Source organism: Rosa chinensis, chromosome 1 (assembly GCF_002994745.2).
Source record: "Rosa chinensis cultivar Old Blush chromosome 1, RchiOBHm-V2, whole genome shotgun sequence".
Taxonomy (NCBI): Eukaryota; Viridiplantae; Streptophyta; class Magnoliopsida; order Rosales; family Rosaceae; genus Rosa; species Rosa chinensis.
Window position 1 is genome coordinate 17,395,920 of NC_037088.1, and position 26,855 is coordinate 17,422,774.

General features: G+C 38.6%; 1 protein-coding gene and 1 pseudogene across 1 annotated transcript; one reads left to right on the forward strand and one right to left on the reverse strand.

The window, feature by feature from the left end:
* Positions 1-715: 715 nt before the first annotated feature.
* Positions 716-13,270, reverse strand: LOC112202572 (annotated as a pseudogene).
* Positions 13,271-13,583: 313 nt separating this feature from the next.
* LOC112189613 (methionine aminopeptidase 2B-like) lies at positions 13,584-25,521 on the forward strand. The gene is given in 13 exon segments (XM_024328954.2): positions 13,584-13,739; positions 14,309-14,443; positions 15,336-15,372; positions 15,453-15,641; positions 16,075-16,174; positions 16,268-16,413; positions 16,504-16,595; positions 16,716-16,810; positions 18,807-18,903; positions 19,403-19,492; positions 19,495-19,545; positions 19,657-19,874; positions 25,115-25,521. Coding segments are annotated over 12 exon segments (1,359 nt in total). The 5' UTR covers positions 13,584-13,739; positions 14,309-14,310; the 3' UTR covers positions 25,226-25,521.
* The last annotated feature ends 1,334 nt before the right edge of the window (positions 25,522-26,855 follow it).

Sequence of the window (26,855 nt, forward strand, 5' to 3'; positions counted from 1 at the left end):
AGGATTAAAGCCTTAAACTCAGTTAAGAAATTAGCGAAAGCTTTAGCCTTTAGGTTTCGCGGATAACAAGTTCAATACTTTTAAGGATAAACATATATAAGATTGTAAATTATGAGCAAACCTCAGATCACAGTCCACAAGCTGCTGCTCACTGAGACTCACAAGCTCCCCTGTTGTCAAATAATGATCTCCTTCCAGTGCAAGCTCCCCTTATCTACAAGTAATAAATCATCCTATTATGTGATTCTTGTTCCTTCAATCAGTGTGAATTGATCGAGGTAAAACAATATTATGCTGTGTAATTTGGTAGGAAAAGAATAAGGAGTGATCTTTGGCACTGATGAGTGCATGAACAATCAAAGGATGCATAGGTCAAAACTTAAACAAAATAGAAGTCAAAAAGCTTAAGAATAAACAATGAACGCCAACTTAATTGAGAATATATGATATATAATATGAAATAATCACAAACAAAAAAGAAACCAATTCTTTCTCTCTACTCCTATTCTTGTTCAAATGGGCGTGTCAAGTCCTAAACCGATAATGTCACTGAGAATTAACCCACCAAAATACCAAATCACCCAAACTACACCAATATCCGAAAACCCAAAATGCAGGTGTGGGAATGTAAACTGACCTTGTGGAAGTTGAGACTCCAACCTAAAATGTGGAACCGAAATATGGCAGCACTATTGTGGAATGGACAAGTGTGAGTCTATTTCTCCAATGCCCTCTTTCGACCTCGAGACCTACTAGATAGAAACATGCTGAAATTTGGATGGACAAGTGTGAGTTTCCCAGCCGCTTCTTGTTTTGAGAGCTTGTCCCGAAGCTCTCTTAGTTTAGCCTTCTTTAAATTCAAGACCCCAAGAAACTAGAAAAAGGGAAGAAGTCAGTCAAGGTCTTCAAGACAAAATTGCAGAAAACTACTCAAAATTGCATAAAACTACTCAAAGTATTTGATTCCCAGAAAAAACAATAATTCCAGCCAATTAAATGTTTGATCAAATTGTAATTCTGACGCACATTTGGAAGAGTTAAGCAATTAGTTCAAAACCAAGGAATATTTACCAAACAATTTCTCCTAGTGCTTAAGTATCCTATCCATCCAACTCGTTAGACATGAAGAAGTCTTTAACTTCAATGATTATAAAAGAGTAAAAAAGAAATTGACAAGACGACAGCTCAACGTAATATCTTCAACATGGCACCAAATGCAGCATTAGGGTTTTCATCTACAAGCATTATTTATCATCTGATTAAACACTAGACTCAGAACCATTGCCAGAACATTCTTCATGACTCATGTGGGAAAACAAGTTTCGTGATGATGTGGTGATTTTTAGCTGTTTTATATGGCAGGAGAAGTTTGAAGCTCTATATATATATATATATATATATAATAAATAAACATTTTGAAAACACACAGAGAGAAATCAATGAACAAATCATAGATATGAAAAACTTAAGCTACACCTTTGCATAAACTGCGGATTCAAACTCCATCTTCTCATTGGCAATCTTTTCACTCTGTGTTAGACACTTCTCAGCTTCCACTTTCAACCTTTCAAATGATTTGAGTTTTTCTCACAACTTCTTCCTATACAGACAGACATACACTAGCATGAATGAGACAAACAAAACAGTTGCACTCTCAAATGTACAAGCAGTACAACACTGACTCGAATATGAAAGAACTTCACAAACAGAAGAAACTTCAATTAGTTACTTCTTAAGAGTTTGCCACACCCGGGGCCAACTTAGTATATTGATTCTTATCACTATCCCCATGACTGGTAAGAGATATTCTCCAAAGTATCATGTTACATGAAGAGAAGTCGTCAACTACTAACAAAAAAATCTCCTTTATGATTGATCTTGCCACCTCTTCCCAGGAAAATTGGGAGTCTATATTTAAGCTTTTGTTGAAACATTTAGCTCCTAGGCAATATAAATCAGCATATCTGAGGTTAAAAAACTCAGTCTAATGTAGCATACTAGCATTAACTTCTCCCCTAAACCCGATGCATCATAAGTAACGTCAAATAGGCACAACTTTATGCCCTTTATAACAATGTTTGTGAAACTATCAGTCTGCACACACACATACACACGATGCGGGTGACATGGTGGAAGACCCAAATGGGTTTCCTCATAAACAAAAAATTCTTCACAAAACTTAGATGAGACATCAAATTCTAAATTTTCAAAAGGAAAGTTTAAGTTTTTGATTTCTAATTCAATCTTATTTGTCTACCTGCCCACATCACATTCATAAAACACACTTAGAACAACATTATGAAATGAATACCATAAGCTCAACAATGACTATGCAAACACTTACACTTAGCCCAACATTTGCATCCATCAGAAAATCCAACACTGTAGCTGTTGTTTCCTTACTGTTAGGGGATGGTTGACACTTCCACCGCCATTCTAGCTTCGTCCCTTCCTTCTCAAAAGTCCATGACAACTGCCACACAAATAATCACCACAAAAAATTTAAACTTCCCCAAAAATAATCTCAAAGTCTCAATCTTTTTTATTTGATTTGTGAGCACTCACCCTTCTGTGACCATTGCCAGCGTCAGTGAATCCGTAGACAGAATCAGAGTGTTGAAACCCTATATAGCGCTCGGCTAATAAGACGTACTCCGATTCTGGCTGGTCCCACTGGGCGGCTCGGTCTCTAACCGTGTCTTCGGAGGCATGGCAGACCCAGGCGTTGAGGCCGTCAGTGATGGAGAGGTCGAAGCGGGACTCCAACCATGTGCCCTTGACGAAGATGGGTTTGTGTGGTTGATTGAGATCTCCCCGATCGCCATCAGGAAGCCTATTGATCACCCATGAATTCTAGTTTTTCAGTTTGCCCCTAAACCCCAGCCGTCAGCCGAGCACTCAGACACATTTCTTCTGTCCTTTAGGGATTTTTGTTTTGTTACTCTTTTCACTAATTTTTCATTTTTATCTTTGGGCGCATTTTTGTACAACAATATTGCCGCTTGAACTTGCAAATGTCCCGCTTTTTATTATTATGTTTTCGACACCCGCCTTCTCTAATTCTTTTTCTTACCTCAACAATATAAAAATATAATGTTTAGGTTTAGGGTTTAGGGTTTAGGGTTTAGAGTTTAGAGTTTAGGGTTTATGATTAAGAGTTTAGGGATTAGGGGTTAGGTTTTAAGGCTAATGTTATGATAATGGCTAACTAAATGATTATTTTGTAAAAGGTTTTGCATATACAATCTATGTATGAAGATCTAAATATTTTGCATAGATAATCTATGTATAAAGATCTAAAGTTTGAACGGTTAGATTCTCGAAATTAAACTGCATAGTGTGTAGCATCTAGAGTACAACCCCTTATGCAATCATATTTCACGGTCGTCATGCCATCTGTCAACCAAGAGGACATACAAGTGACGACGGTTGACCAATACGATCGGATTCGAAAATATGGTGAAATCGGCTAAATTTTTTACCACACTTATAATTTATTGTAGTAATCTCATCCAACGGTCGGTTTTCCCATTTTGTTTTAATTGATAGTGGTTGCTCTTTGAAGTCTATGATATATAAATATAAGTTTATAAGAGTAACTAAGTTTGACATAGTTGATCGAATTCGAAACGAGAACCAAATTGGATGGATTTTTTACAACCACCATAAAACATTACAATCTCTCCATCAAGCGGTTGGTTTCTCCAAATTCATTTTCCACTTCATGGTTGCTTTAGAATGAACCTCAACAATTTAAATGCAATGTATAAGTCAATACAACTTTAGGAGGCAAATTGATATAGGCCAACGTCTTTATAATTAAAATTGAAATTTTTATCTTATGTCCACGCACATCGATCGATGGAATATTTACAGACGTGATGTAAAAAAATAAACACGTTTTGCAGTCGTCATGCCATCGGTCAACCAAGAAGACATACAAGTGACGACGGTTGACCAATTCGATGGGATTTGAAAATACGGTGAAATTTGCTAAATTTTTTACCACATTCATAATTTATTGTAATAATCTCATCCAACGGTCGGTTTTCTCATTTTCTTTGAATTGATAGAGGTTTCTCTTTGGAGTGTATGATATATAAATAAAAATTAGAATCTTTAAATATTTATTTGTAAATAAAGCCAGCAAGTCCTGGCCCAACAAAGCCCGCAAGGCCCCCGCTTTATATGGACGGGCTTGGATCCTTCGATTTACAATAAAGCCAGGCTTGCCCCGGTCCGTTATTATTTAAAAATGTAGTAAGGCCTGGCCTGACTCGTTGATGAGGCCTAATGCAAAGCACTTTGTATAACACAGACTTTTAGCGAGGAAATCATACTTTTATCACCATTGAATTTGACGGGTTTTACATAATTTTTCGCAAACTAATAATGACGAAATCGTTATTTCCTCACTAATTGCTTCTTTTGACGAGGAAATAGTTCCTTGTAAAACACGGACTTTTAGAGAGGAACCAAACTTTTGTGCCATTGAGTTTGGCGGGTTTTACATAATTTTTCGCCAAACAAATAACAACGAGATCATTATTTCCTCACTAATTGTTTATTTTGGCGAGGAAATAGTTCATCGTAAAACACGGACTTTTAGCGACGAAACCATACTTTTGTCGCCATTGAATTTGGCGGGTTTTACATAATTTTCCCCCAAACTAATAGCGACGAAATCATTATTTCCTCCCTAATTGCTTCTTTTGACGAGGAAATAATTCCTCATAAAACACGGACTTTTAGCGACGAAACCATACTTTTGTTGCCATTGAATTTGGCGGGTTTTATAAAATTTTCCGCCGAACTAATAGCGACAAAATCGTTATTTCCTAGCTAATTGTTTCTTTTGACGAGAAAATAGTTCCTCGTAAAACACGGACTTTTAGCGAGAAAACCATATTTTTGTCGCCATTGAATATGGCAGGTCTTACATAATTTTCCACCAAACAAATAACGACGAAATCGTTATTTCCTCACCAATTGCTTCTTTTGACGAGGAAATAGTTCCTCGTAAAATTCAGACTTTTAGCGAGGAAACCATAGTTTTGTCGCCTTTGAATTTGGCGGGTTTTACATAATTTTCCGCCAAACTAATAACAACGAAATCATTATTTCCTTGTTGAAAGTCGTTTTCGCAATGAAAAAATTCCTCACCTGAGTCTCATATTTCCTCGCTAATAACATGATGATTTAGGAGACCAAACTATGGTCAACTTTAGTGATGAACCGAAACATTCGTCGTAGAAAGTGGTGTACAGTGAGGAAAATATGTTTCTCGCAAAAAGCGTAATGACATTTAGTGAGGAATTGAAATATTCCTCGTAAAAAGTGACATTTACTGAGGAAAATAAATTCCTCGTAAAAAAATTGGTCGCTAAAAAGACTTTCTGTTGTAGTGGTAACTGCCTAAATAGGCGAACACGGAACCGAAGAGGTAAACGTGGAAAGAGAGAGGGAGGCAACGCCTCTGGCCATGTTGGTGGCGCCACCAACACTAAGAGCCATCTAAATGACGCTTTCAAAGCGCCTCAATCAATGGAGTCTGAGCAAAGAGATGTATGTTCTCGATGAGGAGTATCCGGTCATTGGGCACACATTTGTAGAGCTCTTAAAGAAATTGTCACCGCCTACAAAGCATATTGTGAAGCAAGAGAAGCTCACTATCTGGAACAAGAAGATCAAGAAGATGATTTAGAGTGAAGGTTTGAAGACTACAAATCTGGCTGGGATCAATAGATCGCCAATTCTGTTTAAGTCTTTCTTTTTCCAAGAGATGTAATAGGCAATTGCCATATACTTTGTAGTAAATGTCATTGGTTTAGTTTTTCTTCACATAGGCTCATCCAAAATGAGTGTGATGTCTAGGAAGGTTTTGAGATATGTGGTACTTAAGCGAGCTTTGCTCCACCGACATCTCTCTACTCACCTGGTCATATTTATTTTAGAGTTACCGAAAGAAGTCAAACGACTACCTTTATTTTGCATTAGCTAGCATTTGGATTAGATTCTTCTAATGGTTAAGAGACAATGATGTATTCCGTTGGCTTATGAATAAAATTTCGAGTTCTTTTCATTATGACTCCATTTTAATTATGAGCATATTACTTTGTGACTACGATGGCTGGGTCATCAGTATTAATTCAAGGACTTGGAATAGTCCAAGTTCCCTTGCCAAAAGGCACCTTGATTACTGTCGCAGAAACTCTCTACGCTCCTAGGGCAAATCGCCCCTATGAATAGCCAACGGATTCCATGCGAAAACATATGTAGAGAACTGAAATGAGTTCCTTTGCAACACCTCTAATGATTGCGAACAAAGGTGCATCTTAGAGAAGTTTATGTGTCTCTCTAGTGGACTCTATGTCACTATCCGAGCTATTAAATCCAATAAAAGTTATGAGAGAATATCTCTTGGATTTAGACACATATTGACTTTGTCACGACAGGATAGGTCATCCTAGTCATGATATGATGATCCGTCTACTAAAGACTTCACATGAACATCTATTTTCTTGAGCGAAATGAAGCAAGTTGATTCCTGGACTAAGTGTGACCACCGTCGCTGCCATCCACCACCAGCCAAGGGTTGGCATAGTCCTTATCCATGACGCCATGGATAGCGTACATCATGGTGATGACGCCCCAGGTGATGTAGCAATCACCAACTTTGCTTCAAATAGCGTTTCAGACGCTTAGGCCCAACCAAAATCCTCATTGATTACTTCTAAAGCCTCTCGCTCGTTTTACAAAGCCTGTTCCTTAGGGAAACTAGGACTGAGACCGTCCTATGCAAAGGATATGAAAATACTAATTTTGTTCTTACATAGAACCCATGGGGATCCTATGGACTGATTCAACCAACTTGCGGACGTTTAAATATCACATGATATTGGTTGACACGCAAACACGCTGATCACATGTTGTGTCATTGTCTACTTGTAATGCTGCTTATGCTACACTCCTAGCAAATATAACAACGGGCTCACTCCCCGGATCATCCTATTCCATCAATTGAACTTGACGATGCTAGAGATTTTACATCGAAGACTTTCGATGGTTATTGCACTAGGACTAATGTTGGACATTATATTCCCATGAACACACCCAAACGGTCTCGCGGAAACGACTACGATGGTAGTCCGGACATTGGTAATGCGCACCAATTTCCTTATACCCGCTTGGGGTGATGCAATATCGCATGTAGGTATGCTAATTCGTCTATGACCCACCACCACTCGATCTACCTCTGCGTTACAGCTAGTGACTGGGTATAAGTATAGTACTTATGTATCTTTGAGTATGCCATTTATGTGCCAATTGCGCCGCCACAGCGCCCTATGATGGATCCTTACAAACGAATGGGCAACTACGTTGATTTGAGTTTCCAACAATCGTCCGCCATTTAATGCCCTTGCATGGCGATCTCCTTACCGCTAAATTAGCGGATGTCACTTTGATGAGACAATCTTCCCGTCGTTAGGGGGAGATAAGAACATGGATGTTTAGCAGGAACGACAGAAATTGTCATGGTTTGTCCCCACTATGTCTCATCTCGATCCCTACTAAAGTGACGAGATCACACATCTGCTGCAAATATGCCTGCAAAGAAGTATGTCCCTACGAGAGGACATAGCGCCACCCTACACGGAGGTAGGCATGGCGCCAACGCCAAAGAGAGTGGCACTCTGGTGTTACAGGCCATGGCCCCAGCTAGGATGCGTGGGGGGCCCGTGAGTTCGAATGATACTTTGGTACATTCCAATCCTTTGATCATCAAGACTCAAAATTCGTCTCATGAGTATCTTCCGGGTGATGGTTATCGTTGGGGGACGCTTCAACGTCAGAACTTATTCTTGAGAATATAGAGCTCTTTGAAAATTACACTAGTGTACATGAGACGTGGGATAGAAACTCCATCAAAATTGATGATGTAGTCACGCATTTCGTTGCGCATGAGTTTGTTGAGTTTGATGATATCGAACCACGCTCCGTTGATGAACGAATGCCAACGTAGAGAAATTTGGCCTAAATGGAAAGATGCGATCCAAGTTAAGTTGGATTTTCTAACGAAGAGGAAGGTTTTTGAACCAATGATGCCAACACCTCCTAATATTAAACCTATTGACTAATGGGTCTTCGTTAGAAAGCGTGGTGAGAAAAAGAGATGGTAATCTCGCCTTATGGCGCAAGGCTTCTCACAAAATGCCCTGAAATCGACTACGATGAGACATATTCTCTCGTAATGGATTTCATTGCACTCCACTACCCTGTCAGTTTGGTAGTTTCTGAATAACTGATTATGCAGCTTACAAATGTGGTCGCTACGTATCTCTATGGGGATCTAGATACGGAATATACATGAAGGTTCATGGTGAACTTCATTTACCTAAATCAAGTGGCTCTAGACCACGGAGCTTGTTTACAAAGAGGTTGAAATGCTCACTAAAGTGACTACTTGATTGGGAAAGGATATGCCCGCGCGTTTCTATTACAAGTTTCGGATTCTATCGTGGTTCATGTTGCACATGATATTCATTGGAATCCCTTAAAGAGTTAAGGGAAACTGCTGAACACTTGAAATCCGAGTTTGAGATGAAGGATTTTTGGAAGAACATGATTATATCTTAGTTTGGAACTTGAACATCGTGTTGATAGATGCTTCGGCATTTTGACAAGTTCAAGCCTTCAAGCATCCCCATGATCGTTCGTAATCTTGATCCTAAAAAGGATCATCTTCGTCCAAAGGATGATGACGAAGATGTGCTAGAGGCAGGAGTGCCTTACTTGAGTACAATAGGCGCATTATTGTACTTAGCTCAATGCACAAGACCGGACATCTCATATGTTGTGAACTTGTTAGCTAGGTATAGCTATGCGCCAACGTGACGCCATTGGATTGGTGGAAAAAGAAATCTTTCAGTACTTAAGATGTACGATTGATATATGCTTGTTCTATCCCTACAGAGAGACGATGGATTTGGACCCATCACACACCAGGATCGCCGCCAACACTAGTCTGCGTCCACTATCCCCATCCCAAAACAACATGTGTTTTGGAAGGTTTTGCTGATGTTGGGTATTTCTCTGACGCACAACAAAGGTCATTCTTAAACTGGTTAAGTGTTTACCATGGGTAAAGACCGTGATATCTTGGAAGTCTACAGAATAGACCCTAGTCGCTATATCTTCGAACAATGTAGAGATTATTGCTCTTCACGAAGTGGTTCGTAAATGTATATGGATTGGATCCATAATTACGCATGTTCGAACAATTGTAGTTTGAAGTCTACCACAGATGAGCCTACGAGCGTATAAGATAATGTTGCTTGTTTTGAACAAATGAATCAAGGCTAAATCAAAAGCGACAAACGCCAAGCATAATCAGCAACAACAGACTCTTCTCAAGATCAAAGTGAATTAGGTTCAATCTGAGAACAGTGTGGTAGGCTTGCTCACTAAAGTCATTTCCTAAATTCCACTTTCGAGAAACATGTTGGTAGCATTGTTTGCGAAAGTTATCCGAACTCTCATGACCATTGTCATCAGGGGAGATGTCTACATGTATGGTCTCGAAACGTGAAGGGTGTGTTGTGCTTTTTTTCCCTTTCGACCGAGGTTATTTTTTCCCACAAGGTTTTTGTTACTCGGAAAGGTTTTTAATGAGGCAACGAGAGGAGCACCACGTTTGGGCGACACAAGGGGGAGTATTCAAGTAAATCCTTATTGATGTGTTTGGCCTAAACTCTAGGTTACTTGACCTAGTAGTAATAAAGTTTAATTAGATAATCTCAGAGAATCTTAGAGATTCCTATTCAATGTATGATTACTTTCCTTGTATGATTCGGATTCTATGCATTGTAATCCTCTATATAAAAAGGCCCCTATTATCAATGAGAATAGAAAGCAATTCTCTCTCAAATATCGTTTCCCTAAAACAAGTATAATGTTTATGAATATTATATTACAAATATGTTAATTTAATTAAATAAGGTAAAAATCTTAATTTTAATTTTTTATCATAATATTTAAAAATTATTCTTATTATTTGATGATTTTTTTTTATAAAAAAATTCATAATAAATTTGTTTGTCTTGTTGTGTCGCCATATATGACAAACAATCAAATTATTTAGAAGATATTTTGATGTGTTGTGTCGACATATATGACAAACAACTGAATTTGGATGTGATTTCATGAGCCACGTGTCAATCTTTAATTGGCTGTCCAAATTATGGTTGAGTCTTTGTCTCCCACGTGTCATATCTTATATGATGATATCATTTCAAATTGTCAATAAATATGGGGTCATTGTCATCCTCATCTCTCACAAGTTCACAAACACTTTTCATATCCGAATCCTACAAATCTCCATATTCTTTTCCTTTTGATTTTGTCAAACTGTTTATGCAATGAATCATTTGACGAAATGTTTGCTGAAAGATCAAGAAGATGCCATCCATCATAAGAAACCGTCGAAAAGCCATGATGATGTCTGTCACAGCCTTGCAAATCCAAACTATGGAAGATGAGGATTCACAATGGGGTAGTTCTTTGGAAGGTCGTAACTATAAGGCCAGGGATCGAGAGCTTATGGATCTTCAACTCAAAGCTCAATATTTCACGGATCCGTGCAGGTATGAACCGAACATATTTCGTAGGCGATAAAGAATACAACATTGGATCTTTGACAGGATGATGTGCGACATAGCCAACTACGACCCATATTTTGTTCAGAGACGAGATGCTAGTGGGAGAGTTGGCTTATCCACTAAACAAAAGCTGACATGCGCTATGAGGATGCTCGCGTATGACATAACAGTTGACTTCTGCAATGATTACCTAGATATTGCGAAATCCACTGCCACTGAGATTTTAGAGCACTTCACAAAAACAATCTAGAATGTGTACCATGAGACTTACCTCCGCCGACCAATACAGGCAGATTTGTGACGGCTGCTCTACAAAACTGTAGAAAAGGGATTCCCAGGGATGGTCGGGAGCCTTGATTGTATGCACTGGCAGTGGAAAAATTGTACCAGCAGATGGGCAAGGCAGTATACTGGCTACAAGGAGAAACCGACAACCATCTTGGAGGCGGTGGCTTCCTACGATACTTGGATTTGGCACGCCTTCTTCAGACTTCTAGGTTCCCTGAATGATATTAATGTCCTTAGATGTTCACCGTTGTTCAATGACTTATGTCTTGGTGAAACTCCTCAAGTGAGCTACCAGGTAGGTAATAGGTGTTATGGCCAATGTTATTACCTAGTTTATGTCATATACCTTAAATGGGGGTCATTTGTATGAGCAATTAGAAACCCGAGGACGCCATAGACATAACATTTCACAATGATGCAGGAAGTATACAGAAAAGACGTGGAGAGAGCATTTGGTATTCTCCAAGCTCGTTGGGCAATCATAAGAGGACCAGCTCGTGGGTAGAGTAAATATAACCTTCAATACATTATGATGACGTGCATTATCTTGCACAATATGATTGTTGAAGATGAACATGATGAAGATGCAGCAGAGCCATTTGATCCGAATGATATTCGAACCAGACTAAAGAAAGCAGGAATATATGCCTGACCAGAAATTGACACCGATGTTCATCGCAATCCGCAACAACTAAATCAATTCTTCCGTCGTTATAGGAAGGTTAGATGTCCAGTGATGAATAAAAACCTTCAAAACGATCTAGTTGATCACCTATAGACCATGAAGCTACAAGCTGATCAGAACCACCAATGAGGAGTTTTAAATTTATTGCTTTCAATAAGTGGCCATGTTGTCATGATAAGTGGTCATGGCCTAGTTTGGTTGTATTGTCGTGTTGTGTGATTATACTTTGTGTGGTGTGTTTTTACTTTGTGTGATCATGCTTTATTATGAAAACAAAAGTTCAATGCTTTATTACGAAGATGATCTACTTATGAAGATAATATTTATTTTCATAACTTAAAACACAAACATTGTTCAAAGCAACTAACAAATAGCAACAACAACCACAAAAATATAAAATTCAAACTAATAAACCAATATTGATTACATCCAAGATGTCTCATGAAGTGGAGCATAAGTGGTCAAGCTTGAGTTGTCTTCTTAAGGTGGTGTAGGATCTTGAGATTGTTCCGGATGCTTGAGGTTTTTGCTTCCTTATCAATTATTTGTTGTTACTTCCTCTCCCAATAATTCCTCTTTCTTGGGATGAATGTTGATAGATCCACCAGTATCGTGCGAGCATCTTCAGCACGTTGCTCAATTAGTTGGCATTCCTTAAATTGTTGTTGTCTTTGTTGGTATTGTTAGCCAAATAGTCACCCTCAAGTATAAGAGCCAAGTTATAGTGTATGAATTATGAGTAGGGGATATCGTACCCAAGAGATTGAAAAATTACACTCTAGCTAAGGAAAATCTAGAGGATACTAGATGAATATGCAAATGTACAAGTCATAAACAAGGGCTCACAAGTGAACCAAAGTTCATGGTGAATATATGCAAGATGGTGTAGTGGTTTGATTTTTGGCTTTGAAAATGGTTTCGAATCAAATTAACACAAAATGCAACTTGAAATGTTAACTAAGCTATGTTAAACTAGATGTGATAAAATGGATGGAAGTTAGAGCTGTAGGTTGTTCACCATAGCCTCCCTTGCATGCATTGATGTTCAAACTATAAGTAATGCAATCCCAAGTATCCAATTACCCTCTTAGCATTCGGATAAGACTACGAAAGCCTAAACTCCTTTGATTTTATCAATTTCCACCGGATAAGTGCAAAACTAACTACCCAAGAACAAGTTATATTACCGGATAAGTATCAATTACTTGCTCCTAAATTTGACAATGAAAAAATCATTAGGAAGATCAATGAGTTGCCAACCACCCTTAACCTGCCATTTTCTTCTTAAACCTCTCAGCATGAAGTCAAAAGTGTTGGTAGAATTAGGTTTTCCCATGAGTTTCACAATCATAGCACATCGCCATTCAAAATCAAGCTTATTATGAACTTTAGTAGAGAATGAAACGTTCTGGCCATGTTTACCTTGTGAGTAAGAGCAGTCATCATCAGTAAACTCAAAATCCTCCGTCATGGTTTGTCTATAACGATCCACCGGATTCTTGAGTGTGCTAGCATACGTCATCTGAGGTAACAAGGCAGAAGGAGTCTGCATAGAGGAATCCAGATCTTCCACACAAAGAGCCTCTAGATCGATGCTAATGTCACCGCCATTCTTCACTCGCTTACGTTGAATCGACATCGGAGTCGTATCTCCGCCGCTTCCCAGTGGAAGGGCGGAGGAAACAAAGGTTGGGGAGCCACCAGAATGATTAGGTGAACCGGAGAACGTCGGAAAGAAGGAAGTCAACGAGGCCAATCTGAGCAAGAATTAGGTAGCGACAGAGAGTTTTAGAAAAGGCGCGTGAGGCACGTTCAACAATGCTTCTTTATTATAGTAGCACTGAAAAAATTTCTCGGGCCGAGAAATTATTATTTACATAGTAAAAACAAAAGAAATTATTTACACCAAAGAAAAAAACAGAGAGGAAATTATAAGAAATTACGACGCCGTTTGCTGTACAAAAGGCTTTAGCGTCAGTCGCTCTTGTTTTACATAAAGCCCAGAAACGGCTGTTTGAAGCCGTCGTCGTCGTCTTCTTCTTCCAGTTCTTCATCCTTCTCCTTTCTCTCCTCACGGCATCAACAATCATCACTCATCTTTTCCAAAGGTAACATCCATGCCTTCTTATCGCCCGTACGTGTGGATTCAATTAAGTTTTGAGTGTTTTTCATAAGAAGAATGATGTAATACGGTCCTGTAACCAAAACTAGTGTTTCGCATATTTGCCAAAATTTTTGAGGAGAAAAGATTATATCTTTGTTCACTTTTGCTTGTTTTGGTTGATGGGTTCAATTTGAGGATTTTATTTAGGGTTTAGCTGGGTTGAATTAGGTTTCTTGTTTCCTCTCTGTAGTGTCGGTTGATTGCGTTTGATTCTTCAGATTTTGCTGGGTATGTTTTTATTGTCATTTCATTTTGTAACTGCTTGTTTACATTAGCTGTTGCCAATTGAGCTGAGTTCAATTATGGATTTTGTCATGTCATTTTACTGTTAATTTTTAGATTGACTTACAGTTAGCACGGTTAAATTGGGTTCAAAATGATCTGTTTTGCTATTTTTCTCTTTGATTGATAAATTTTTCTCCTACCATCAAGGTTCACAATTTTTTTCTCTTTAATAGGGTGTTCTTTTGTTTTGTATGAATTTAAACTTGAAGGCTTTTTCCATTTAATTAGGTATGGCAGGGGAAAAATTGGATGAAAATATTCCTTGTGAGGAAAATGGGACTGTAGAATCTTCGAATGGCAATGGTAATGGAGAAGCCGCTCAACAATCTCCAACTGTTGAGAAAGATGAGGATGACGACAAAGGTTATATTTTCATATTCAATACCACTGCCATGCAACTCTTATTTCCTCTTTTTCTTTGTAACGTAGACTGATGGGTCACTAGGAGAATGCAGATGGACCTTTGTGAAATCATAGAAACGTAAAGGATGGGCTAAATGATACTAGTTGTACTGGTTTGTTAATAGTCAAACTCGGCGAGGTATCCTGCCTCAGATAGCAACTTTTCTGATTGGGTTTGATAATCAAGTAACTTGAGTACATCCTAATAAGCTATCAGTTTGGTACAGATCAGACTTGGCCTATTCCCGAAAGTAGTGAAGGCCACATTAAGTATGTAGACCACTACTAGACTTTATGCCAACCATCTATATATTTCCTCCTCGTTTGCAAAATTGGTACCATAAACTCTGCATGCAACCACCTTTATTCTTCATCAGGAGTCTGGCTCCACCGTACAATCTTCCCTGCCATTAGAAGAGAAGATAAAGTGTACAAATCTTGGATTGTATGATTGATGTAATTCATTCTAATGGTCCTATTCGAGTTACCTTAAGTCTTGTCCATGTCTTGACTGTTCATACTTTTCCAATTATCCCAACCAGGTGAGACTAACAGTTTGTTTTGGGAATTTGCCATGCAAAATCAGGAAAAGTATGTTTTAAATTATAAGGTTTTCAGAACTCATCACATCTTCCACTCAGTCACAGGTTTTGTACCTAAGAATCCCTAGGGTGGCAAGTGGGTGATCCTCTTCCAGGGTTAAGAGTTCCATAGTATCTCTGCCTTATTATAATCGGAAGTTCTTAGTATTGTGAATTAACTTTAATAGTAAGTGGAGTTCTACCTTTGCTGGACAGCTTTATTGTTTTATACTCCAATTTGTTGATGTGTTCCTAATGTTTTCATTGTGCAGATGTTTCAAAAAAGAAGAAGAAGAAAAATAAGAGCAAGTAAGGAGCATTTCTGGTTTTTATAAGTTTATTCAGAACAATTTCACTAGAAAGCTGATAATGTCTTTTCTTATGTGCAGGAAAAAGAAAGCACAGGCAGAGCATACTGATCCACAATCTTTAAGTGGGCAAACTGATCCACAATCTACAAGTAGGCAAACTGCTCCACAATCTACAAGAAGGCAAACTGATCCACCTTCCATTCCTCTTATTGATCTGTTCCCACATGGGGAGTTTCCTGAGGGCGAAATTCAACAATACAGAGATGAGTGAGTATATGCTGTTTTCTCGCAACTTTACATATTTCAAAGCTTTTAGGCACTTTTCTAGGGGTTGTGATTTTGTAATCCACTAAAAATTATGGTCAAATTTGTAATGTTCTCTGCAACTTAGAATATGATGATCAAGAATTTGTTTTTTGTTTATTTTTTTTGTTTTGTTTTGTTTTGGGGTGGGGGGAGTTGATATAAGTGCAGTGAAACTGATTTCCAATCTCAGTATCTGATTGAGGAATTCATTGGAGATGCATGACCAGAAGCATCGAACACTCAGTAATGGAATATACTCTTATTAGATTTATTATCCTGTAAATTAATTGTATCCCAGTTTTCTAGTTTGCACAATACTTAATCGTTGTAGGTCTTGCATTTTTGTTTCATATTTTATTGAAGATTTTAGCTCAAATTTTGTATTGTGTTTCAGCAACTTGTGGAGGACTACTTCTGAAGAGAAGAGGGAGTTGGAGCGCCTTGAAAAACCATTATATAATTCAGTTCGTCGAGCTGCAGAAGTTCATCGCCAGGTGCAATTTCTTTATGTCAATATGTTGCTTCTTAAGTTATAATATATCCTGGAGAGGAAACCAACTGGTGGCTTTTTGGTAACTTTTAAATAGGTACGGAAATACATCAAAGGGATTTTAAAGCCTGGAATGTTGATGACTGATTTGTGTGAGACTTTGGAGAACACAGTCCGTAAGTTAATATCCGAGAATGGTCTGGAAGCAGGCATTGCATTCCCCACAGGATGCTCTTTGAATTGGTAATCTTTTTTAATATGTCAGCCATGAATTTTATTTCGTCTATTGTCCTTCATATGGTTGTATTTATATTCATTGCTCTGTGTTATCAGGGTTGCTGCTCATTGGACCCCAAATACAGGGGACAAGACGGTGCTTCAGTATGATGATGTGATGAAATTAGACTTTGGAACTCATGTTGATGGTAATTCAATTTCAACTGCTTGACTGTATTTTGATGTCTCTTCAGAAGTCACCTCTTGGTGGTGAACTATCTTACGCTTTGAAGGGCAAGGCATCATCCGAGTTATTGTTGACTTTACAGGTCATATAGTTGACTGTGCATTTACAGTAGCATTCAATCCTATGTTTGATCCACTACTTGAAGCCTCACGTGAAGCAACAAATACGGGTATCAAGGTACTCTTACCTCCTCAGTATTAAACAAATGCACTTTTGAAGATATGTTCTGTTAAGTGTCAATTGACCCCATCTCCATACAATTTCTACAAGTCCATCAAAATCTGTATACCTGTTTGGTTGAAGTCCACGAAAATTATTGCTTGTAAAGTAGTTGTTTGTTGTTGTGAGTTTGGGGATAGGATGTTTGAGTGGATAATATGATGAGTAACTACAAAATGACTCAAATGATCATAATCCAAGAATGGTAGGTATCCATTACACAAAAGTCTATTAAAATTCATTTGTCAAGATTACATCATATATACTAACTTGGTTGAAACATATGTGCAATCAAGTCGTAATTTTTTGGCCTTCTTTTTTACACTGTTAATGAGTCCCCAAGTATTCAGTATTGTGGTGATCAAGTCTATTGAAAACCAAAGGGGAGATTACAAAGGTGTGGGGGTTGATGAGCTTTTGGAGAGCTAGGTTCTTATCATCCTTATGGGTTTCCATTTTTAGTGAATTCAAAATCTACATCCTCTCTTCTATTGTTCAAGACTAAAAGGCTGCTATAGCTTAGTTTTCAGGCTGTGTCTCCCCTAGGCTAGTGTCACTAGTGCTTTCTTGTTCCTTTTTTTTTTGCTGATGTTTTCCCCTGTTCTTTTCGGCTGTGAACTTCTTGTCCACAGCTCCTGTTCCTCTTTCACTTTCACTGGAAGGTGTTTCTTTTTCAGAAATAAAGAGAGGGAAAAAAAAAAACCAAAGAGAAGAAGGCATTCCTAACACTCATAAAAGGATGCGAGATACTGTATCAGTGATAAACAAATTTTGACTGGCAGTATTTGGTATAAATGAGAATGGGGATGGTAGATAGGGTGGGGAGGGTTGACAGGATTGTGTTTTTACAGTGGGCATGCTGAATACTGGAGGGGAGGAAAGATTGAGATGTTGTGAGAATACCATTTTATGTGGGCATCCAGTAAGATTACCTTCAGTCTTTCCTATTTCTGTGCTTTTTTAGTAACATCTCTTTTGAGTGGTTTCTCTGTCTTTCTAAGAAAGTAGTCTTCATGTCACTGACTTTTTGAATCATTCTACTGCTCTGCTGGGGTATTATAACTAGCTTATTAACTAGATTTTTATTATAACATGCAGTTTAATACCCTGTGGTATACATTCTTTTTAAGTGTTTCCCTGTTCTATTTTTGATAATGTCAAAACCTTAGAACCTGTTTCATTGTTACCATACGTACATACTTTAAGTGAGGAAGTGGCGCTAGTGGGTTCCACAACCCAACCACTATTGATTGAAGGGGATTTTGAGCTTTTAGATTTTTTGCAGCCTTTTGTGCCCAAGACCACCTAGAAAGCATTGAATAAACAGTAAGTATAGTGCATAAAAATAGAAAGGGAGCCAAGAAAAAAAAAGTGAAATCCCAAAATACACTTCAAGAGATCGTGGGTGCCACTAAAGCCAGAGCATTACTTAATGTGTGATCAAACTGACGGCCAGGTAACAATGAAGCAATGTCAATACTTTGGTGTTAACATTGTCAAAATTTGAGCAACAGGGATTAGGCAGACCATAGAAGGGACCCTGGAATGCCCTCTTCCAAAAAAAAAAAAAAAAAAAAACCAAAAGGGCTGTATAGGAAATGAATCTGTTGTATGCATGTGTGGGATCTCATCCAACTTGCCTCTCTTCTGTTCATTGGTACTTAAAAGTTTTTTTTTCTTTTTTTTCTTTTTCTTGTTTCTTTTTTCTTTTCTTGCATTGGTTTCTTACTTGGCTCTTGCTATCTAGAGTTCCTAGTTCAGTCCCCTGACAGGTATTGTCATTGGAACACTGTAGACCTCAGGGTTGTAAATTGTATTCTGCTCTATAATTATTACTATCCTGTGATTGATCATCATTACATATTTACAGCATGGAGTTTTACCAGAATTGGACTTTAGTGCCTTAATCAATAAGCTTCTTACACAGTTATTATCGGTCTCATATTTTTTTTAGGAGTCTGGAATTGATGTGCGTCTTTGTGATGTTGGTGCTGCAATCCAAGAAGTCATGGAATCATATGAGGTTGAAATAAATGGGAAGGTGTATCAAGGTAATTTTCCTTCTGTTATGGGAGATAGTTACTTTTGTCATAGTCTTAATGAGTTAATGGTATAATGTGTAGCATTATTACTTCCAGCATTCTTATTTTCTTAAAAAAAGGCAGGTGCACAAGGCTCCTGTAAATGGGGCTGCTGGGAAGGGTAAGACATTTTATGCATGTAGCCTTTTCACTATTTTGTCAGAGGCCTTTTCTTTCAGTTGAACTTTAACCATCATATTACTTGGGAAAAACCATGTTCTTGTGCCTCAGCTTTAAATTAGTTGTGCAAAACATAATTAATGATATAATTTAATGAACTGGCAATAGTAGAGGCACCAAGCAGTTTCCAAAGTTTTGGTTATCAAGTGATGTGGCAGAAGACGTTATGCCTTCTTTGTTGGAAATAAAGTAGTAGAGATTATGCAAATCTTGTATTTTTATTTCCACATCAAATAGAGATTTTGGTGTTTTCTTTCGTCATATAATAAATTATGGATACTTGTGGCAGTTAAAAGTATCCGGAACTTGAATGGACATAGCATTGGACCTTACCAAATCCATGCTGGAAAATCAGTTCCCATTGTGAAAGGAGGGGAGCAGACAAAATGGAAGAGGGTGAATTTTTTGCGATTGAAACTTTCGCATCAACTGGTAAAACCAAGTTTTTGTATTTGGCAGGAATTTGATTTCTGGGTGTGAAATAGATGGTACTTCACATGTGGCTTGCTGTGCTAATTGTCCCATGTTATTTAACTTATTTAGGGAAAGGATATGTCAGAGAAGATCTAGAGTGCAGCCATTACATGAAAAATTTTGATGCCGGCCACATCCCACTGAGGCTGCCTAGGGCAAAGCAATTGCTAGCAACAATTAACAAGAACTTCTCCACATTGGCGTTCTGCAGGCGATATTTAGACCGCCTGGGGGAGACCAAGTATCTTATGGCGCTTAAGAATTTGTGCGATGCTGGCATTGTCCAGGTATGTTCCACCTATCAGCATTTATCCAAATAGTTGTATATTAACTGCTCATGTCAGTACCCATAAAATAACAATTTTTCATTACTAATTGATACTATGAATCATGCCTTTAGTTTGACTTTTGTTATTATGCAATAATCATCCACAGGAACTCATTATGATAACTTATATAGTAATGCATATGTTACAGTTAATGACACACAAGCTGTAACTGTCACTTTAAAGTGAAGAATTTATTTTAGGTCCATGATATACATGCGTCACATGTCGTTTAGTTGTTGCTCTAGTATGCTTTAGTCTTAAGGAAAGGGTTTATATATAAGTTAGCTCTGAACTATAGTGTCATACTAGATATGTAGTCGAGTGTGAGAAGCGAAGCACAAATAATTTGCACTCAAGTATCGTTTGTCCTGTTTTTTTTTGAAATATAAATTCATTGAAAAAGATTAACGATTACAATCGTTTAAGATGGCATCCCTTATCATTTCGGGAGCAAATACAAACCAACTCTGACTCTCACAAGAAGTTTGAGCATGATTTGCAAGTACATGAGCAACTCTATTAGCTTCACGTTGAGCATGAATCAACCTAAACTCTGGGTGTCTACTCATAATCTCCTTCACCTCATTAAGTATAAGACCCAAGCTTGATAAATCAGCTGCACTTTGAGTCAAAGCATGCACTAGTAATAAACAATCTGTCTCAAATATAACTTTGCAATAATTCAAAGTTTCTGCCAACTTCATACCTTCAAGGAGGGCCATCAATTCCGCATGGAATGGTGACGTCAATTGCAAGCAAGGTTTGACCGCCGCCGCAACGAAGTCACCTCTCTCATCCCGTATAACCATACCACAACCTCCTCTACGAGAGCTTGCAATGTAAGCACCATCACTGTTGCACTTAAACCACCCCTGCTCTGGTTTAGTCCAATGCATGACTTGTCTTTGTTGAGTAGCCTCACTACCATTAGCTTTCTTGAAATCGTTATACCAACCCAAGCTTAACATAGCTGCCTCAATAGGCCTCTGTTTTTTGTCCTCCCATAACTGAGAATTCCTATTTTTCCATATAGACCATAAGACCATAAGCACTTGTGCAAACTTTTCCTTTGATACACTTTGAGAGATATCAAGCAGATGATCTTGCACATTTGTAGCTCCAGCAGCATGTATTAAAGAAGCTGCCACCCAAGTTTCTTGAGCATACGGACAATGCACAAATAAATGGAATCCATCTTCATGAACATGATTACACAACAAGCAGTTCATGTCCCCACATAACCCTTCCTACTCAAACCTTATCTTGTAGGCAAGATACCAGCACATGTTCTCCAAGCATGCAACGCCACTTTCCCAGGAACTTTAGCATTCCAGATAGCTTTCCAAAGACTTGTGTAAGGATCCGGTGGTGGTGTAGGGGCTAAGACCAACCCCAATGCAATGTCTCTAGCCACATAGTATGCACTATTTGTAGTAAAAATTCCTTTTTTATGACAATGCCAGATTCGGCGATCCATTGAAGCTCTACTATTTAAAGGAATACCAAGAATAAGATCCACATCTACCGGTGCAAAAAACCTCTCCAATTTCTCTTGATCCCATTTTCTAGTCAGAGGATCAATCAATTCAGAAACAAAACGAGGAGCATCCCTACTTGGAGGTGAAGAGGGGCAACGAGGATAAATATCTGGAATCCATCTATCCTCCCATATTGCAATTGTTTCTCCATTCCCTACCTGCCATCTCAACCCCTGTACCAAGACTTCTCTTGCCTCCAAAATACTACGCCAAGGAAAAGAAGGAGTTGTCCCCAACTGTGCCTTAATGAAATCACCCTCAGGATAATATAGAGCCTGATACAACCGTGCAATTAAAGACTCAGGATGCTGTATTAACCGCCAACCTTGTTTAGCCAGCATTGCAAGGTTAAACCAGTGCAAATTTTTAAAACCCATTCCACCATTGTGCTTTGGAACACATAAACGTTCCCATGATCTCCAATGAATTCTTCTCCTCAGAATCACCCCACCAAAATCCGGCGCACAATTGGTGCAGATCATCACATAAACCAAGAGGCAACATATAGCAATTCATCACATAATTTGGAACCGTTTGAGCCACTGCTTTAATCAAGATTTCTTTCCCGACGCCACTCAATAACTTAGTGCGCCAACTTACCAACTTCTTCGTTAATCTCTCCTTCAAATAGCTAAATGCTGCAGTCTTTGAGCGTCCCACGTGCGTAGGCAATCCCAAATAGCGCTCATGCTTATCTACACGCTGAACTCCCAAAATTTCTGCTAGGTGCAATTGCTTCTCCATATCCATGTGTCTGCTAAAAGCAACACTACTCTTTTGCAAATTAATTCTCTGCCCCGAAGCTATTTCATATGTGTACAAGATGTTACGATATTGTTGGCACTCTTCCTCCGTTGCAGTACCAAACAAGAAACTATCGTCTGCAAATAACAAATGATGCAAAGTGGGAGCATTTGGAGTAATAGTAATACCTCTGATCCATTGCTGCTGTACAAAATACTGAATAAGAGAAGATAATCCTTCTGCACATAATATGAAGATATATGGTGACAGCGGATCTCCTTGTCGAATCCCCCGAGAAGGTTTGACATAGCCTCTCACTTCACCATTCACCAAAAAAGAATAACTCACTGTGGTGATGGTTGACATAATTAATTCCACCCATGCCATAGCAAAACCTAGTTTCACAAGAATGCTCTGCACAAAGCTCCATTCCAACCTGTCATATGCCTTACTAATATCCAACTTCAACGAAAAGTGTTCATCTACCCTCTGATTTGTATGGAGAAAATGTGCTAATTCATTAGCTACCAAAGTGTTGTCTGATATCAATCTGCCCGGCACAAATGCACTTTGTAATGGGGATATAATAGTGTCAAGCAACTTCTTCAACCTGTTTGCAAGAACTTTGGAACATATTCTATACAAAACATTATATAATGCAATAGGGCGCAACTCAGTCATATCCTTGGGATCTGTTACCTTAGGTATCAGCGTCACATGTGTGAAATTCATCTCCGTTGGGAGCACACCAGAAGACAAGAAAGATCTAACTGCCGTACACACATCAGAGCCAACCACCTTCCAATATTTCTGGAAGAAAAAAGGAGACATCCCATCAGGCCCGGGAGCTTTTGACGAATGCATCTGAAACAAAGCCTTCTTAACCTCTTCATCTGAGTATGGAGCCAACAAATCTTGATTCATACTCGTCGTCACTCTTGCCTGAACCGTATTGAGAATTAAATCCAACGCATTAGAATTAGTACCCTCAGTAGAAAAGAGAGCATTGTAGTACGACGTAACAACATCTTCAATTTTTTTTGGTTCTGTCACCCATACCCCATCAGCATTACGCAGCCCTTTAATTGAATTCCTTTGTCGCCTATTTGAAGCCCGACGATGAAAATATGTCGTGTTTCTATCTCCTGCTTTCAACCATAAGGCTCTTGAGCGCTGGAACCAAAAAGTTTCTTCTTGAGTAAGCAACTCTTGAAACCTAGCATTGAGGTTCTGCTTCTCTATATTGGATGCTGGATCATATGGGGCACTGAGTAGTTCATCCAATCGAGACCGGACTGCCTTCATCTCTACCTGTCTGAACATGAAAGTAGGCTTCTGCCATGCTACCAAAGCCTTACTAGTGTTTTTAATCTTTGCAGCTGCTTGACTAAGAGGGTCCCCAGTAACCCTAGTTTGCCATCCTCCACGTATAACGCCTTCACACTCCGGATGTGTAGCCCAAAATTGCTCAAATCGGAACACTGTCCTCTTCCTCCTAGCTGGTGTCGGAGTATCACATATCTCCACCAACAATGGACTGTGATCAGAGATACTAGGATGAAGGTGTTTCGTAGATGAGGAAGAGAACATGTCCCTTAATTCTGCAGTCCAAAGACTCCTGTCCAGCCGCTCCTTGGTTTGATGATCTGACCATGTATATGGGCTGCCAGAGTACCCCATATCAAGCAAGGAACAATCTACTACTGCCTCACGGAAGGCCTGCAGCTGAGCCATTCTACGCTCTCCTCCACCAGACTTTTCGGAGCGTTCCAATATTTCATTGAAATCGCCCACCAACAACCAAGGGAGCGATATCTCCGCTGCCAATCGTCGCATCAACGACCAAGTCCCATTCCGTTCTCCTGTTCTAGCATAGCCGTAGATCCCTGTCAATCTCCATTCTTCTGGAGACCCCCGAGCACCCACAGTCACATCTACATGCCTTGCAGAATAATGGCGTATATTAACCGGTACATCATTCATCCATAGAAAGGCAACACCTGGAGACTCCTTTCCCTTCTCCTTCCCCAAACAATTATCAAACCCTAAGCGAATTCTTAGAGTCTCCAATTGCTTCTGATCACATAGGGTTTCAGAGAGAAACAATATCCTAGGTTTTTCCTGCCTGATAATATCAATTAAAGCTTTTCTGCGATATCCACCAACAATTCCTCTACAATTCCACGCCAGTATGCGGAAATTCAACATGATGCAATGCTAATAGCACCGCCCTTCGCGATGGTACGAAGACCACGTTTAGTTCAGAGCTACGCGGCTCTGTTAGGGTTGTTAAGTATCGTTTGTCCTGTTGACACATAAGGATCTGCGACCACTAACCATAAGTTAAAAGTGGACATTGCTTTCAGCCTTATGGTACTAATCTGCATTTGTTTGTACTGGGATTCATGTATTAGGGATTTCTTGCATTGAATGACTACGGATGAGTTGGTAGAGCATTTGGTGAACTGACAGAAACAGAAAAATCAAGTTAGGATCTGACTACTAGTGATAGGCGATACGAATTTTATAGACATATGGATTCGTATATATAAATGTCTGCTTTAATGTGGGTTATAAGACGGGCATCTCGGAAACATAAATTTTTTCCTTGTTAAATTGAAATATCTTCGGTGAAAATCTCTTTTTCAAATATGCACTTGTGTAATTAGGGCTGCTCCCTGTTGGCAGGCTTTCAAATTTTTCTTATTTTGAAAAATAGTCTGACCAGCTTGACAGTTTCTCGGTTGATAAATGTTGCTGACAACAAAATATGTGCATTACTCCTGTTAAGGGGATGCATTATACTTGAGGGATCATCTGAACTTTATAATACAACTTGGCTTCTGTTAATCTTCTGGTGTATTATCATTTTGCTGAATTGAAATTGATGCAATGGTTTTGTTTTTCTTATGGCAGCCCTATCCTCCTCTCTGTGATGTTAAAGGGAGCTATGTATCTCAGTTTGAGCATACAATTTTACTCCGGCCAACCTGCAAAGAGGTCATATCAAGAGGCGATGATTACTGATGTGGATGAAGATAAATTTGTCTTGCATATCTGCATGGGGGCTGTACCGTGTCTTTTTTCCCTTCCTCCTGTCGTTGTTTCTCAATCCAGAATTCTAATGAACTGAATATTCAGCTCTTCTATGTCTTTGGCAAGTAACGTAGGTTCCAAAAGACTAGGATAACAATTACATTTAAAGCTGTTTTCAATCTTCTTTTTTTTTTGCCAGAGCTGGGCACCATAACTGTAGTTCCTGCTCTCTGAATGATCCTATGAAAATCAATTTTAGTAAAGAGTTTCTTGAGCTCAAGATTAAATACCGACACTTTGACATAATAGATGTTTCGGGCGGCTTTGAAAGACGAGAAGGTTATGATGATGAAAAGTAGTGTCACACGAGTTTTGAGTGCACCTCCATCTCTGCTCTGTGAATGGTCCTGTCTAAATCAAGAAAGACTCTTGGGTGTGGCCGCTGTGACATGTGGCATGGGTTGGCCTCAATTGAAGTTCATTTTTTCAATGTTTATGCCCATACTGCCCTTGATATTGTTAATTACAAAACTACCTACACCGACAATCTGTATGTGCCCTTATTAGGCGGTTGTACCAAGTGTATAAAGATTACCGGATAAGTATCAATTCCTTATTCTTAAATACATAAAGATTTGAGTTTAGATAATTAAGTAAGTAAATCAATCCTAAATACTACTCTCACATACACACTTAGTGTACTATCATGTTTTCAATGTCCAAAACTAGCTATTCTCTAAATATTGTTCATGACAAATACGAAGTATTCAAATTAGCTAGATTCAAATACAAGCATTCACTTCTTGAATTAGCATGTGAAGATGAAAATGGAAAATGCATCAAATAAGACTCAAACATCAATTCATTATAAGTTTGGCTAGGGTTGAAAATTAGCATGTGAAGATGAAAATGGAAAATGCATCAAATAAGACTCAAACATCAATTCATTATAAGTTTGGCTAGGGTTTTCAACCCTAGCCCCAACAAACTAACTACTTACTCAGAAAACCCTAGCCCCCAACAAACTAACTACTTACTCACAATCAAATAGATAAGCTTCAAAATGTTTATGAACATCAAACTACAAAGTAGAGATAGAGAATGGACTAAGTGATAATCAAGTTGAGGATGATGTAGATGAACTCATGAAGGTATTGACATGGTGAAAATGGTGATGGTGATGATGATTCCTCAAGTGATGCTAGACTCCTCTCCTTCTTCTTCAAAGGTTGATGATGGAATATGAGATATAGAGATGATCAAGTGGTGAAATGGTGGAGTGGTGAAGCTTTTTGTCTATCAAATGGAATGGGTAGATGGAAAAGATGATGAAGGTTGTGGTGGTGGTAATGGAGATTATAAATTAATGGTGGTGGTGATGGAGGTTTTGTGGATGAGATGATAGTGGTGACAGAGATTTTATGGAGGAGATGATAGTGGATTGTGTAGAGAATATAGAGAGAAAAAGATGTTATTGAGTGGTATGGGTGGTGTCTTAAGAGTGTAATGAAGGGATGCTTATATACAGAAGAGAGAGAGAGAGAAGTAAGATGATGAATGGAAGCAAAAATGAGCAGCTCAAGCATTGTAAGAAGCATGGAGGTAGAGTATGAGAGTGGTA